Consider the following 16,081-nt stretch of genomic DNA (forward strand, 5'->3'; position numbering starts at 1 on the left):
TGGATCTGTTTGGGCGGTATGCAAATTGGAGTGGGTCTAGGGTTTCTGGGATAATGGTGTTGATGTGAGCCATGACCAACCTTTCAAAGCACTTCATGGCTACGGACGTGAGTGTTACGGGTCTGTAGTCATTTAGGCAGGTTTCCTTTGTGTTCTTGGGCACAGGGACTATGGTGGTCTGCTTGAAACATGTTGGTATTACAGACTCAATCAGGGACATGTTGAAAATGTCAGTGAAGACACCTGCCAGTTGGTCAGCACATGCCCGGAGCACACGTCCTGGTAATCCGTCTGGCCCCGCACCCTTGTATATGTTGACCTGTTTAAAGGTCTTACGTTGGCTACGGAGAGCGTGATCACACAGTCGTCCGGAACAGCTGATACTCTCATGCATGCCTCAGTGTTGCTTGCCTCGAAGCGAGCATAGAAGTAATTTAGCTCGTCTGGTAGGCTCGTATCACTGGGCAGCTCGCAGCTGTGCTTCCCTTTGTAGTCTGTAATAGTTTGCAAGCCCTGCCACATAAGACGAGCATCGGAGCCGGTGTAGTATGACTCAATCTTAGCCCTGTATTGACGCTTTGCCTGTTTGATGGTTCGTTGGARGGCATTGCAGGATTTCTTGTAAGATTCTGGGCTAGAGTCCCGCACCTTGAAAGMGGCAGCTCTACCCTTTAGCTCAGTGCGAATTTTGCCTATAATCCATGGCTTCTGGTTGGGGTATGTACGTACAGTCACTGTGGGGACAACGTCCTCGATGCACTTATTGATAAAGCCAGTGACTGATGTGATGTACCCCTCAATGCCATCGGAAGAATCCCGGAACACGTTCCAGTCTGTGACAGCAAAACAGTCCTGTAGTTTAGCATCTGCTTCATCTGACCACTTTTTTATAGACCGAGKCACTGGTGCTTCCTGCTTTAAGTTTTGCTTGTAAGCAGGAATCAGGAGGATAGAGTTGTGGTMGGATTTATTTGTGGAKTACAGGTGATCTAGAATTTTTTTCCCTCTGGTTGCACATTTAACATGTTGATAGAAATTTGGTAGAACTGATTTAAGTTTCCCTGCATTAAAGTCTCCGGCCACTAGGAGCGCCGCCTCTGGGTGAGTGGTTTCCTGTTTGCTTTTTTCCTTATACAGTTGACTGAGTGCGGTCTTAGTGCCAGCATCTGTCTGTGTTTGTAAATAAACAGCCACGAAAAGTATAGCTGAAAACTCTCTAGGCAAGTAGTGTGGCCTGCAATTTATCACAATATACTCTACTTCAGGCGAGCAAAATCTAGAGACTTCCTTAGATTTCGTGCACCAGCTGTTGTTTACAAATATGCACAGACCACCCCCCCCTCGTCTTACCGGAGTGTGCTGTTCTATCTTGCCGGTGCAGCGTATATCCCGCTAGCTGAATATCCATGTCGTCATTCAGCCACGATTCCGTGAAACATAGGATATTCCAGTTTTTTATATCCCGTTGGTAGGATATTCGTGATCATACCTCRTCTAATTTATTGTCCAATGATTGCACATTGGTGAGTAGTATTGACGGTAACGGCAGCTTTCCCAGTGCCTTCTCCGGGTCCTGACCAGGCAACCAGCTCTTTGTCCTCTGTACGTACCTGCGTCGCTTCCTCTTGCAAATAACGGGGATGTCGGCCCTGTGGGGTGTTTGGAGAATGTCTTGTGCGTCGTCCTTGTTGTATAAAAAATCTTTGTCTAATCTGAGGTGAGTGATCGCTGTCCTGATATCCAGAAGCTATTTTTTGCCGTAAGATACGGTGGCAGAAACATGTACAAAATAAGTTACAAATAACGCAAAAAAACCCACATAATAGCACAATTGGTTGGGCGACCGTAAAACTGCAGCCATTTCTTCTGGCTGGTAACTTATCCTCTACAGCAGAAGTAATTCTGGGTCTTCCTTTCCTGAAGCAGTCCTCATGAGGGCCAGTTTCATCATAGTGCTTGATGGTTTTTGCGACTGCACTTGAAGAAACTTTCAAAGTATTGACATTTTCCGGACTGACTGACCTTCATGTCTTAAACTGATGATGGACTGTCATTTCTATTTGCTTATTTGAGCTGTTCTTGCCATAATATGGACTTTTACCAAATAGGGCTATCTTCTGTATACCACCCCTACCTTGTCACAAAACAACTGATTGGCTCAAACGCATTAAGAAGGAAGGAAATTCCACCTATTAACATTTAGCAAGGCACACCTGTTAATTGAAATGCATTCCAGGTGACTACCTCATGAAGCTGGTTGAGAGAATGCCAAGAGTGTGCAAAGCTGTCATAAAGGCAAAGGGTGGCTACTTTGAAGAATCTCAAATATAAAATATATTTTTATTTGTTGTATCACTTTTTTGGTTACTACATGATTCCATATGTGTTAATACATAGTTTTGTTGTCTTCACTATTCTACAATGTGGAAAATAGTAAAAATAAAAATATCCATCTCTACACCGTTGAATGAGTAGGTGTGTCCAAACTTTTGACTGGTGCTGTATGTGCGTATGTACAGTACTAGTCAAAAGTTTGGACACACCTACTTATTCAACGGTGTAGAGATGGATAGGAAAGAGAGGTAGGCAGATGCAGATGGGTGAAGGGACATACTGTAGGGTGAAATGTGCAGTCAAATGAATGGTGCATGTGTTGCTTTTTAAAGGTTGGTTGTATATTGATTTTTAGCATGGATGTGGGGGTTCTTCACACAGGTAGATTGCTGTAGTGTTGCTGTGGTCTAGACTCTAATGTACATTCGGTCAGGCATTTCCTACCATTTACCTTATTGATCCCACAATACAACAATGTATTTACACTGTGATGCAATGAGTGTGGAATGTGAATGATTGTATATCCATCACTGTGATATATATAATGCCAATTTTCACACAGCTTTATTGAGGAAGTTGTCATGATTCATTTGCCATGGTGCATGTCTGCCGCTGTGGCAACTTCCCTTTTCTACCTCTCCTCAAACCATTTCCCCTTTTTTTCTCCCTGTCTTCTATTATTGTTTCTGTGCTGCCCATCCTCCAGTCTGGTTCTCAGTTGTCTGTCAATATGAATACCCTCCTGATCAGTCAAGGATCAGAACCCGCCTCCTTGGAGACTAAGTCACCTGCAGCCCCTGCTTCCCCAGTAGTTGTAACCAGAGACCCAACTGGGCCTGGTGATCTGCAGCTGGAGCCCCCCAGTGACACGTCCCACTCCTGTAACCCTGTTCCTTTAGAACTCCACATAGATGAAGATGCCTGCTCTGGCCCTCCCTCCTCCACCCCCCTCTCAGCTGCTTCAGCCTCCTCCGTTTTGTTGGCCTCGTCCCAGAGCCTCCAGTACACCCAGATTCACACACAGCTGGAAGGAGTTACTGATCCCAGCGTGAGAACTACACTGACCTCCCACATGGAGTCCCTCACTGTGGTCTCTAACACCACAAGCCACACTTTGCCAAAGACCCCCTATCCTTCTGTTGCCCCCGTTGTAAAGTACAACAGTCCTGCAGTGTATACAAAGACCACCAAGATGCCTAGTCCAGTAACTTTTGCCAAGACCCCTAGTCTGGTACCTTTTGCCAAGACCCTTAGTCCCATGACTCTTGTCAAGACCCCTAGTCCTATAACTGTTGCCAAGACTCTTGGTCCAGTTATGGTTGCTAAGAGCCCCAGTCCTGTTCCGATTCCTAAAAGCCTCAGTCCTCTTCCAGTTGCCAAGAGCCCCCGTCCAGTTCTGGTTGCTAAGAGCCCCATTCCTGTTAGTGTTGCTAAGAGTCCCACTTCTAAAACGATCACCCTTCCTCAGTCAGCTTCCATTGATCCATTTTCCCCACTGAAGGAGAAGCATCCAGAAACACCTGCTGCTCAGCTAGCAGAGCCCCCTACTGCATGTCCTGACTTGGGGATAACATGGCCATGTCGGGAGCCCTTGCTGAAGGACACCCTTGACAGATTGCTGTCCTTCGACTTTTCCCTGCCAGAGAGAGAAGTGGAGCATGCCAAGGAGACTCATCAGGACAAAGAGGAGCTTTATGCCATGGCAGGAGACAAGGAAAGGACTTGGGAGGACAAGGAAAGTATTAACCCAAGGCACAGCACGTCCCTGGACGGGCGCGAGAGGACAATGACCCCCCTTAACAAGGCCAGCTGGATGGACGACTGTTTGACCCCCTCGACGTGCCCAGGGACCCCCGAGACCACCCTGGACCTGCCCCTGAACCAGCCTTCGGCCGTGGAGAGGCTGTCCACCTCGGGCCAAGTACGATGCTCCCGTCCAACAGACCACCCACCCGCAACAACGCTCTCCCAAAATAAGCTGGCACGCGAGATTAAAGGCTCTAAGACACCGTATGGTTTATCTTTTATTAGGCCAAGTTTGAGGCCAAATCCCCACTTTGACACATTTCATCTTTCCCATGTATCCTGGCACTGGTGGTGTCACACACTGATAGGTGTAACGGAGCCAGTAACATACAGAGATGATAATGATCACTAATATATATGATGCCATTGGATTTTTATCTGATAATGGCTCATTCTAGCCTGGTGGAATCAGTCTGATCGCTAAATTCACCATCCTTTTTCACTTCACTTATATGTCTGGGATTTCTCATCTTCGAGTCTGTCTGTAATGGGGCATTATTCAAAACTAACTTGTCAGCGATTGGATCACCTTCAACCAATCAGAGGATGGCCTAATTCAAAGCAAAGTTTGACTGAATTGGTTTTTGTCCTAAACCCACCCACTGTTTCTGAGAGGATGCTGATTGGACCGTCAATTTTCTGGCTTATTCCAAATGCCCATCTTTTGGATTAAGCAGCGATCAGACTGTGTCCACTAGGCTCATTCAAGTTCAACTTAGCTCTGTTACAGTATGTCAGTTATTATCAAGTTGAAGTGATTGAGATGGGCTCTTATTTTGGGAGAGTGACTCACATGAACACAACATGAGGACACAAGGACTTGAATATATAGGGCATCTTGTCAAAGTTTTACTTGAGAAGTGATGCATGGAGTTTGTATTTTCTGCCTTGTGTAGAATGTTGGCTATTGTGAACTTCACAAGGATATACAGTGCCTTCGGAAAGTATTCAAACCCCTTGACTTTTTCCAAATGTTGTTATGTTACAGCCTTATTCTAAAATTGATTAAATWGTTTTTTTTCTCATCAATCTACACACAATACCCCATAATGACAAAGCACAAACAGGTTTTTAGAAATTTTAGCTAATTTGTCATATAAAAGAAATATCACATTTACATAGGTATTGAGATCCTTTACTCAGTACTTTGTTGAAGCACCTTTGGCAGCGATTGCAGCCTCAAGTCTTCTTGGGTGTCGTACAAGCTTGGCACACCTGTATTTGGGGAGTTTCTCCCATTCTTCTCTGCAGATCCTCTAAAACTCTGTCAAGTTGCATGGGGAGCGTTGCTGCACGGCTATTTTCAGATCTCTCCAGAGATGTTCGATAGGGTTCAAGTCCGGGCTCTGGCTGGGCCACTCAAGGACGTTCAGAGACTTGTCCCTAAGCCATTCCTTCGTTCTCTTGGCTGTGTGCTTTGGGTCATTGTCCTGTTGGAAGGTGAATATTCGCCCCATTCTGAGGTCCTGAGGGCTCTGGGGCAGGTTTTCATCAAGGATATCTCTGTACTTTGCTCTGTTCATCTTTGCCTCGATCCTGACTGGTCTCCCAGTCCCTGCCGCTGAAAAACATCCCCAYAGCATGATGCTGCCACCACCATGCTTCACCATAGGGATGGTGCCAGGTTTCCTCCAGACAAGACGCTTTTCATTCAGGCCAAAGAGTTCAATCTTGGTTTCATCAGACCAGATAATCTTGTTTCTCATGGTCTGAGAGTCTTTAGGTGCCTTTTGGCAAACACCAAGCGGGCTGTCTTGTGCCTTTTACTGAGGAGTGGCTTCCGCCTGGCCACTCTACCATAAAGGGCTGATTGGTGGAGTGCTACAGAGATGGTTGTCCTTCTGGAAGGTTCTCCCATCTCTACAGAGGAACTCTGTAGCTCTGTCAGAGTGACCATCAGGTTCTTGGTCACCTCCCTGACCAAGGCCCTTCTCCCCCAATTGCTCAGTTTGCCGGGCAGCCAACTCTAGGATGAGTCTTGGTGGTTCCAAACTTCTTCCATTTAAGAATGATGGAGGCCACTGTGTTCTTGGGGACCTTCAATGCTGCAGAAATTTTTTGGTACCCTTCCCCAGATCTGTGCCTCGACACAATCCTGTCTTGGAGCTCTACGGACAATTCCTTCAACCTCATGGCTGGGTTTTTGCTCTGACATGCACTGTCAACTGTAGGACCTTATATAGACAGGTGTGTGCCTTTCCAAATCATGTCCAATCAATTGAATTTACCACAAGTGGACTCCTATCAAGTTGTAGAAACATCTCAAGGATGATCAATGGAAACAGGATGCACCTGAGCTCAATTTCGAGTCTCAAAGCAAAGGGTCTGAATACTTATGTAAATAAGGTATTTCAAAAAAAAAAAAAAAGTATATTTGCAAAAATGTCTAAAAACCTGTTAAAGCTTTTTCATTGTGGTCAAGGGGGTTAACTGCCTACTGTGGTCCATGTGGAAATGTCCGCTGTGTGTTGTTTATGGCTCTATTGCACGTCTCAACTTGCAGTTGTGAGCTTGTCACTTGGACAATCAAGAGTGATGCAATCCTTCACCGCACTGCTGTGTGTAGCTTGCCACCTCATGTCAATATGCTGGATTATATGCCTCCTAATATATTATATATGCTATTTAGCAGAGGAGGTCCTGCTACAGAGGACCTCCTCAAGTCACCATACATGTACACTAACACACTTGGGGCTGTATTTTCAACAAACCTAACTCAATGGTCAATCTTAGCGCTGGCGGTAGCGCTATAGGTTTGGGAGTGTGTCAGAAATATTTTAGCTATWTTCACAAMCGGAATTATGGGTGCAGTAGCTGGCGATGGCAAAAGGGCTGGGTTTTGATTAATWAACAAGTTGTAGGTATGTCAAGGCTTGACCCCTCACTGGCCAATCAGAACATGCTCCATGGCTAAATATTTCTTAAAGTTTTGTATTTACCATCTTTTATGTTTTGTGTTGTCATCAACTCCAATTCGAATGTTAGTCCGTTATAGCCTAGTTTGTTAAATAAATCAAATCAAATTTTATTTGTCACATGCGCAGAATACAACAGGTGTAGACCTTACAATGAAATGCTTACTTACAAGCCCTTAACCAACAATGCAGAATTCATTTTTTTAAAGAAAGAAAAGTAACAAATCCTTACAAGGCACCCAGATCTCCTTCCGCGATATCTCCATCTCTTTCTCCCGCGAATGACGGGGATGAGGGCCTCGTCGGGTGTCTGGAGTAAATCCCTCTCGTCCGACTCATTAAAGAAGAATTATTTGTCCAGTTCAAGGTGAGTAATCGCTGTTCTAGGGTCCAGAAGCTCTTTTCAGTCATAAGAGATGGTAGCAGCAACATTATGTACAAAATAAGTTACAAACAATACGAAMAAACAAACAATATAGCATGGTTGGTTAAGAGCCCATAAAACGCAGCCATCCCCCTCCGGCGCCATTATCTAGGTTTGGCATAGCCTACAGAAACAAAATAACAAAATGTATGTAGGCTTATTCCATCTTTGCTAAATATGTTGAAGATGTTTGCAGTCCACATTGTATGAAGCCTAAGTGTATGGCTTCAATTTGGAAATATATTGTTAAATATAACATTCACACTGGCTAGGCCTACTGTAAATTGCATTATGTCTGAGCCATAGACATGCCAAATGTTGTTAATAAGTTAGATTAAATTCACTATTGATACGGCTTATAATCAAAATCTAAACAAAACGAAACAGCAGCTTGTTTTACAAATAAGCTATGTCTAAGTACAGTTGCAGGCACCATCGTTGCTTCCCGTGGATATATAAAGGTAGACTGTATGGAGTCTTTTACGCACGTCCAAAATAATAACGGGAGCTAAAATAATGATAAATGGGATGTCTACTCACTATTTCTGCTGCTCCCAAACTTGATCATTTAATAAAGTTTTGGTGATTTCATATTTATTTCAACGCAGTCTCACGAGCKAAATCCTTTATTGATAGGCTGCTATTTGGCGAATGCATTGGTCCGCTGTTGACATGGCCGTATAGGAGGACTGAATAGTATAGATGAGCGTGTCTTTGGTAATCGTACGAGGTGCACTCTTTGAAAATGGGCATGGATAACCTACTTGAACAAGCTAAATTAATTATGCAGGTGTGTCAATTGTGAATCATAAAAAAGCATGAAGGCAAAAAACTCATATTTTAAGGCACTCTCAGTAGGCCATTTAAAACCTCTTTATTCATAGGCGACTTGGTTAATGCATGGCCAGGATAAAAATACACACTTATCCGAAGCTGCTAAACCAGCCTTGATTAAGGGGAAGGTAGGCTATGCATGTTCTTTTATRAAATGAAATGAAATGGGAGGGAAATCAATACTTTTTTAATGTTTCTAAATACGAGATTCACAGGCGCAAAAGGCACATTTCTCGTTCCATAGGGACTGTGCGTCATGGCTGGATAGGCTGCGCTTCCACTCTCCAAATCCATGYGTTTACCGTTAAGACCTGCTTTTGGTGGGTCTTAAAATTTCCCTTCAGCGCTGCATGAAATTGTCAMTTTTGCTCTTGTTTTTAAGAACACACCTCAAATATTGCCACCCATCTCAGCGAGCTGATGTTAGACAGGTAAAATCCCGAACYTGGCGTAAAGGTTAAAAAATGCCTATTTTTACATGACGAAATTRCAAACTAACATGTGTTTGACACTTGTGCCTCCTTGGCGGCAGCCGAAAATAGAGCCTGTGGTGTGAAGGAAGAATAATTTGATTTGAATTGACCGCGTTACCGCTTCTTCCAGGTGACTTGAAGAAGGTCTGTATTTGCACCATGTTGTCTCACTACGGGTGTTCCACAGGGCTAGGTACTACACACAWTCTCTGTGCACATGTTTGGGTGGAGAAGGGACAAACCTTAAACATGCGAGTGGAGCAGAGAGGGTTTATATGGACCTGTGGAACCAAGTTTTAGAATCTGTTTTCAAGGACATTAGCTACTTCTCTACAGTGACATTACTACAAGAATCTAAGACCATCGGTTTTGCTGCTTGCATTTTACGCCTGCCTGTGTATTGCATGAGCATTAGAGTTCTAGTCGTTGTTTTGCACATCGTGTATTTTACATTTACATTTTAGTCATTATCTTATCCAGAGTGACTTACAGTAGCATTTAGGATTAAGTGCCYTGCTCAAGGACACATCAACAGATTTTTCATCTAATCAGCTCGGGGTTCAAACCAGTGGCCGTTTGGTTATTGGCCCAAAGCTGTTAACCGCTAGGCTACCTGCTGCCCTGTATATTTTTGCGCTGAGAAGAATGGACGTTTGCTAAGTGTTTTCAATCACCCAGCATGCTTACACACTGCAGCCTAGCACGTGTGAAATAGACTGCCTCGGAAAAGAGTGTAATGGAATGGAGTCGAGTGGAGTGCCGTTTGACTTTTGCGATCAGCCGGCCTGGCCTGAAGGATTGTGCTTCCTGGTGTTTCATGCCTGGCTCTGCAGCATCCCCGATATGTGCGTCATCATGGGAGGTATGGGGAAGCACCACCATGCCCCCCCCCCCCCTTACTTCATTCTACCCAACTCTGTAGCTCAAGTCGGTTATCCGCCGCACCAAAGAGACGCCCAACGTGCACCCCATGTACCGAGACGGGCATGTGTTAAGGCGTAAACTGGGTCCTGTCATCTTCACCAAGAGCAGTTCCCAGGACTGTCTCATCGCAGAGCTGCAGGGCAAGCTGGGAATCGAACGCGCCGTTGAGCGCCGACGCAAGAAGCAGTCAGACGACTGGCTCACTGAGGGGGTCATCGTCATGAACAACCCGCAGCGCATGCGGGAAGCCAGGGCCTCGCCGGTGGTGGACAAGGTACAGAGATGTGGCCGGAGCCAGTGCTAAGTCATCTCATTGGGCCAAATTTGGACCGACTAGTTGTAGAGCAATACAGCACCTTCCAGTAGCGTGTTCCTTGATTAGTGCTGTTATTCTAGAGTAACGTTATCAAGGCAATGTTCTATACCACACAGATGGACTATGACTAGCGAACAGTTTCTCAACCGTATTCTTCTGTAACCACTTGTTGATGTTTTTTTGCTCCACCTGAGGCTTTCTATTTCCTGTGTTTCATTGTCACTTCCATTTTTTTGAGCTTCCTCTCTTGCTCTCTGTCTCTTCCCACACCCAGATCGTCATCCCTCCTGACTCGCCTGTCCTCAGAGAAAAGTCATCCCCCTCCGCAGTCCCCCCGGCGCCCAAAAAGCAAACCCCTGTCAAGCAGACCCTCCGCCCCTGCCTCCTCCCCCACCCCCCTCGCCCCCTCCCAGGGTACCACCCCTCCCCCGCCATGCACCCTTCCCCCCCCGTGGACAATCAGAGAGCCCACCCCTACCCTGCAGATGGCCGACTTCCCAGAGAGCCCACCCCTCCATCCAGGGAACCTGCCCCGCCCAAAAAACCCAGCCCCCCGCCCAAGTCTGTCACCCCGCCCCCTCCGCCCAAGGTCTTTGTGTCTGTTGGCTGCCAGACTGAGTACGATCCCATCTTCCCACCAATGGAGGCATGGAACACTCAATCCACCCTGTTCGTTTATCCTTCTGTTTTCTCTATTTCTCCCGTTCTCTCTTTGGCCTAATCTGCCTCTCACCTCTTTCTTTTCTCACTATCACCAACTTTATTCTCTATTTCATGGTCTGTATTGAGTCGTCTGTCTGAGTGGACATGTGTTGTCAAAACCAAAACTCTTCACTGTGAGTGTGTGTGTGGAGAAAACAGATGTATTTTGGGCCCTATCTCTAGCCACTTCTCCACCAAGAGTCTAGGAGAGGGGTTGTGATAAGGAAGGAGCTCTTTAAGGATGTGTGAAATCCATTCTGTAGAGATGAAAGAGTATGACATCCAGGCTGGCGAGTGAACCGTCTCGGTTTTTGGAGAATGGCGCCCGGCGGCGCCAACTTGGGCCATGTCGTTCCTTGAAATCAGTATCGGGTGGTTGGTGGGGAACAGACATCATGGCTCTCTCCTTGATATTACAGCCACGCTGTCCTGATTCCTGTCATGTTGCTGGAATGGTTCCCACCTCCCAAAGGACTTGCCTCCACCATAGGCATTTCAGACCTAACGTTTGACTGTTTAACTTGCCAAGACCTTTTGACCAAGCCCAAATCTGAACAGGTTGAAATAACTTGACTCGTGATTTAGCTGACTGCATAGTGTTCTGTTAAGACACTGTTATTATATGCCACTATTTCTCTTCATATCTAATATCATATTCGACCTACCCCTTTCTCTTTAACAAACACATCAAGGTCCAAGCCAAGTTGGTATTTGATTTTACTCCAGATGGAAGGGTGGCTGTTTAGTGAGGGTTGCCTTTCGTCAGTGAAATTTGCCTGTACGTGACTGTTAGTCCCTGTGTGTGTGCGTGCGTGCGTGTGTGCGTTTATGTGTGTGTGCACGTTTTTTGTAAGCAGTAGGCCCACTGACAGGCTATTTTTTCCCTCTGTGGAATTTGACTGGGTCAGGAAGCTCCAATGACCAAACCATTTGAGAAGTGTAGTTCCCTCCCACCTTGCTTCTGCCCRTCAACAACACACAGACAATCAATAGACTCTATAGGTAGCTAATAAGCAGAGTTACTCTTGGAGACAGTAGTCAGATTGAAGAGTCCCAGGGTTGGACTGCAGTGCTTTATGTAATGTCAGCTTTTATGCGATGAGCCGAACATGTTCTTTCTAGCCTGGCATGCATGCCAGCGGCATTCTCCATTTCAGCCATTAAAAAGACTGATTTCTGTGGCACGTCACATAAGCCCAGGGAGAGTGTGTTCCGTTTCGTCAAGAATAATTACTGTTGTGTCTATGAAGACTCAGTTAAATTCAAGAGGCTTGATCCCAGGGGAGCAATTACGTTCAGATGTAATCAGCAGAGTTGTTGAAGAGTGACTCTTCTACGCTTTAATTGGGTTTTGTGTGAGTTGAGCAGAACATGAGTTGGGAAGGGATCTCTATTTGTGGAACTGTGTTGTTTGCATGTGTACGTTTCTACATGCGAGTGTTAGTGTGTCTGCTTATTGTCTGCGTGTCTGTTTCTGTGCGTCTGTTTCTTTCTCTGACATGTCTGTCTGTGTGTGACCCGTCCACAGATTCTGGCCCAGGGGAAGAGCTTGCCCACGGCTCCCCCCAAACAGGCCAACAAGCTGGACAACATGCTGGGAAGCCTCCAGTCAGACCTCCATAAACTGGGCGTCCAGACCGTGGCCAAGGGAGTGTGTGGGGCCTGCAACAAGCCCATAGTTGGACAGGTGACCTTACGCGCACGCACGCACACACACACACACACACACACACACACACACACACACACACACACACACAGGCCATATTCACACACTTACATGCACCCTTTACTGTGCTTATTACATACATTTTTGGGTCCCCGTTGAATTTATTCCTAGATCCATTTTGACTGCTCGCGGTCAATACCACAGTAGGTGTGAATAATGTGCTCATGATTAGATTGAGCTGCCTACATAGCTCGCATGGTTTGCATTCCTCCATATAATCAATGTTTGCTGGTAATGGAAATAAGGTTAAGTACTTTGTCCACCATAGGAAGGTCACTGTTCCACAGTGAGGGCTGAATCTGAACTGGAGATATGCACCATTAACCGGTGGAAATCAATCATACATTGATGTCAATGGGACATTGGCATAGTCATACGCACATCTCTGATGAGGATTCACCCATGGGGCCCGTATTCATAAAGACTCCTAGTTGGAGCGCTGATCCGGGATCAGGGGTCTTTTAGATCCTAATGATTACGTTTACATGCACAGGGGGTACCTGATCCTACTCTGAGGCGGTTTATGAATGCGCTTCCAGATTCACAAAATCTTAGGTTGAGGCTCCTGGTTTAGATTTGTGATGCGTCTGTCTTGTGCCCTCCCTGTGCCCAGGTGGTGACCGCCATGGGGCGCACGTGGCACCCGGAGCACTTTGTGTGTACCCACTGTCAGGAGGAGATCGGTTCCAGGAACTTCTTTGAGCGGGACGGAGCGCCGTACTGTGAGAAGGACTACCACAACCTGTTCTCCCCACGCTGCCACTACTGTAACGGACCTATCCTGGACGTTAGTATTACACACACAGAAACGAATGCACGCAAACACCCCACTGCTGCTTTTACTACTGCAACGGACCGATACTGGACTTAAGTATTACACACACACACACACACACACGATGCCACTCTGAATCCCACAGACCATCTTTGAGCCATCTTTTCCACACACCATCTCTGTTTTTCATTAGTGTGTCCTGTCTCACTCCACACATCAACACTCACTCATATCCTTGCGCTGACACACTGCACACATGAACACACATGCAAGCATGCTCACACACACACTGCCTGGGGTGAGGCACCACAGCAGAAACAGGGAAGAGGAGACCGACTGAACTTTCGCCNACTGCAACAGACCTATGCTGGACGTCAGTATTACACACATACACACACACACACACACATTATGCCACCTTTGAGCCATTCTTCTCCACCCGTCATCTCTGTTTCTGTCTCACTCCACACGTCAACACTCACTCATATTCTTGCTCTGACACACTGCAGCATGTGTATGAGTCACTGCACACATGAACACACACGTGCATGCGCGCGCACACACACACCCACTGCCTGGGGTGAGGCACCACAGCAGAAGGGGAGAGCGACTGGACTTTAGCCTCGGGATAGGTCAGATTAGTCCCGGTGGAGACAAGCTTCCTCATTGGTCCAGGGTTGTGTATTCATATAACTCCTTTATCTTTCCTTTCTTTCTATTTCTCTCTCTCGTCATGCTGCTATGTCCACACTAGACACACTGCTCTATACTACTGTCGTCAGGCTCGCTAGTGCTGCCATCTGCTGGATATAAAATAAATGGGCAAAAGGCCTAAAACCTTGATTTTAGGAATTCAATCTGCTGCTAACTGGCCTCGGAAACTGCAACAGCAGTGACTAGGGTCTGGGATTAATGACTGACTCTCTTGTTAGCTTCGAAAAGGGGGAAAAAATTGTTCCAGGGAGGGACCTCTTCGGGTGATTTGCAGGCAAAAGCTTTCCGGTGGTTTTAGTGAAGGTAGTTGATGCAAACTAGCCACTTGCGAAATGAACTCATTAAAAATGACCTCAGTGATCTCCATCTTGCTAGCTACTATTTTGTGTCCGGGGGTAGCAACAAGCAGATAAGACAGCGACGTGGTTCCTCTATCATCATAGCTTTCACCTGGATTCACCTGGTCAGTCTATGTCATGGAAAAGGCAGGTGTTCTTAATGGCTTGTTATACTCGGTGTATGCTAACTGCATCTAGGGAAAAATATTGATCTTTTTTTGCCCCCTACAGAAAGTGGTGACGGCACTGGACAGGAACTGGCATCCAGAACACTTCTTCTGTGCTCAGTGTGGAGCTTTCTTTGGTCCAGAGGGTAAGCTATCTCTCTCCCCTTCTCTCTCTCTCCTCTCCTCTTCTCTGTTCTTCTATCTTTCTCTCTTCTTTTGCTCTCTGTCTCCTCTTCTTCTCTTCTCCTCTCCACTTTTCTCTCTGTCATCTTAAGGCGGTGTCCTTCTCTGCCCGTCCTCCACAGGCTTCCATGAGAAGGATGGGAAGGCGTACTGTCGGAAGGACTACTTTGACATGTTTGCACCCAAATGTGGAGGCTGTGCCCGTGCCATTCTGGAGAACTACATATCAGCCCTCAACTCCCTCTGGCACCCTGAGTGCTTCGTCTGCAGAGTAAGTGGGTGTATGCTGTGGTGCTATTCTAAGCGTATTATCCCGCATCTACATATGGTGAGACATACAGGTAACGGCCAAAATAAATGAAACGCCAACATAGTGACTTAATAGGGCGTTAGGCCACCACCAGCCGCCGGCTTCAATGCGCCTTGACATAGATTCTACAAGTGTCTGGAACTCTATTGGAGGGATGCGACACCATTCTTCCACGAGAAATTCCATCATTTGTTGATTTGATGATGGTGGCGCCGCTCCAGAATCTCCCATAAGCGTTCAATGGGGTTGAGATCTGGTGACTGAGACGGCCATGGCATATGATTTACATAGTTTTCATGCTCATCAAACCATTTAGTGACTGCTCGTGCCCTGTGGATGGGGCGTTGTCATCCTGGAAGAGGCCACTCCCATCAGGATAGAAATGATTCACCATAGATTGATAATGGCTGTGTGTTATTGGCATTTACCTTGCCCTCTAAGGGGTTGAGCAGACCTAAACCATGTCCGGAAAATGCACCCCACCCCATAACAGAGCCACCAGAAACCTCATTTACTCGTGAGTTTCCTTTATTTTGGCAGTTACCTGTAGCTTCCATAGCTTTCATACAGTTCTTGAAAAAAAAGGTATTTAGAAAAACAGTATAGAATGCCTTGATTGCCTCAGCCATTTTGTGATCCTTTCATTCTCTTCCCACCTCTGTGCATTACAGGAGTGCTTCACCCCCTTTGTAAATGGGAGCTTCTTTGAGCACGAGGGCCAGCCCTACTGCGAGGGCCACTACCACGAGCGCCGCGGCTCCCTCTGCTCGGGCTGTCAGAAGCCCATCACGGGCCGCTGCATCACAGCCATGGCCAAGAAGTTCCACCCCGAGCACTTTGTCTGTGCCTTCTGCCTTAAGCAGCTCAATAAGGGCACCTTCAAGGAGCAGAATGACAAGCCATACTGCCAGGGCTGCTTCATCAAGCTCTTTAGCTAGTGAGCTAACCCACTCCCCAGTTTTGTGTGTGTGTGTGTGTGTGTGTGTGTGTGTGTGTGTGTGTGTGTGTGTGTGTGTGGTGTGTGTGTGTGTGTGTGTGGTGTGTGTGTGTGTGTGTGTGTGTGTGTGTGTGTGGTGACTGCGTTGTGCGCCTTCGTGTGTGCATGCTTTGTCCCAATTCTCTACGGTTCAGCCCTAA

General features: G+C 46.4%; 2 protein-coding genes across 2 annotated transcripts in view; both read left to right on the forward strand.

The window, feature by feature from the left end:
- LOC111964606 (paxillin) overlaps positions 1-15,955 on the forward strand; it is a 49,571-nt gene extending 33,616 nt beyond the window's left edge. The window contains exons 7-11 of the mRNA XM_023988469.2: positions 12,257-12,415; positions 13,071-13,244; positions 14,516-14,597; positions 14,757-14,905; positions 15,616-15,955. Of these exons, the coding sequence (XP_023844237.1) occupies positions 12,257-12,415; positions 13,071-13,244; positions 14,516-14,597; positions 14,757-14,905; positions 15,616-15,882 (831 nt within the window). The 3' untranslated portion in view covers positions 15,883-15,955. The remainder of the gene's footprint in view (positions 1-12,256; positions 12,416-13,070; positions 13,245-14,515; positions 14,598-14,756; positions 14,906-15,615) is intronic.
- Positions 2,513-10,747, forward strand: LOC111964630 (proline-rich protein 36). Its single transcript, XM_023988479.2, has 3 exons — positions 2,513-4,255; positions 9,709-9,984; positions 10,301-10,747. Exons 1-3 carry the CDS (start codon positions 2,930-2,932, stop codon positions 10,745-10,747), a joined length of 2,049 nt encoding a protein of 682 aa, XP_023844247.2. The 5' UTR covers positions 2,513-2,929.
- Positions 15,956-16,081: the final 126 nt, after the last annotated feature.

This window comes from Salvelinus sp. IW2-2015, linkage group LG1 (genome assembly GCF_002910315.2).
Source record: "Salvelinus sp. IW2-2015 linkage group LG1, ASM291031v2, whole genome shotgun sequence".
Classification (NCBI taxonomy): Eukaryota; Metazoa; Chordata; class Actinopteri; order Salmoniformes; family Salmonidae; genus Salvelinus; species Salvelinus sp. IW2-2015.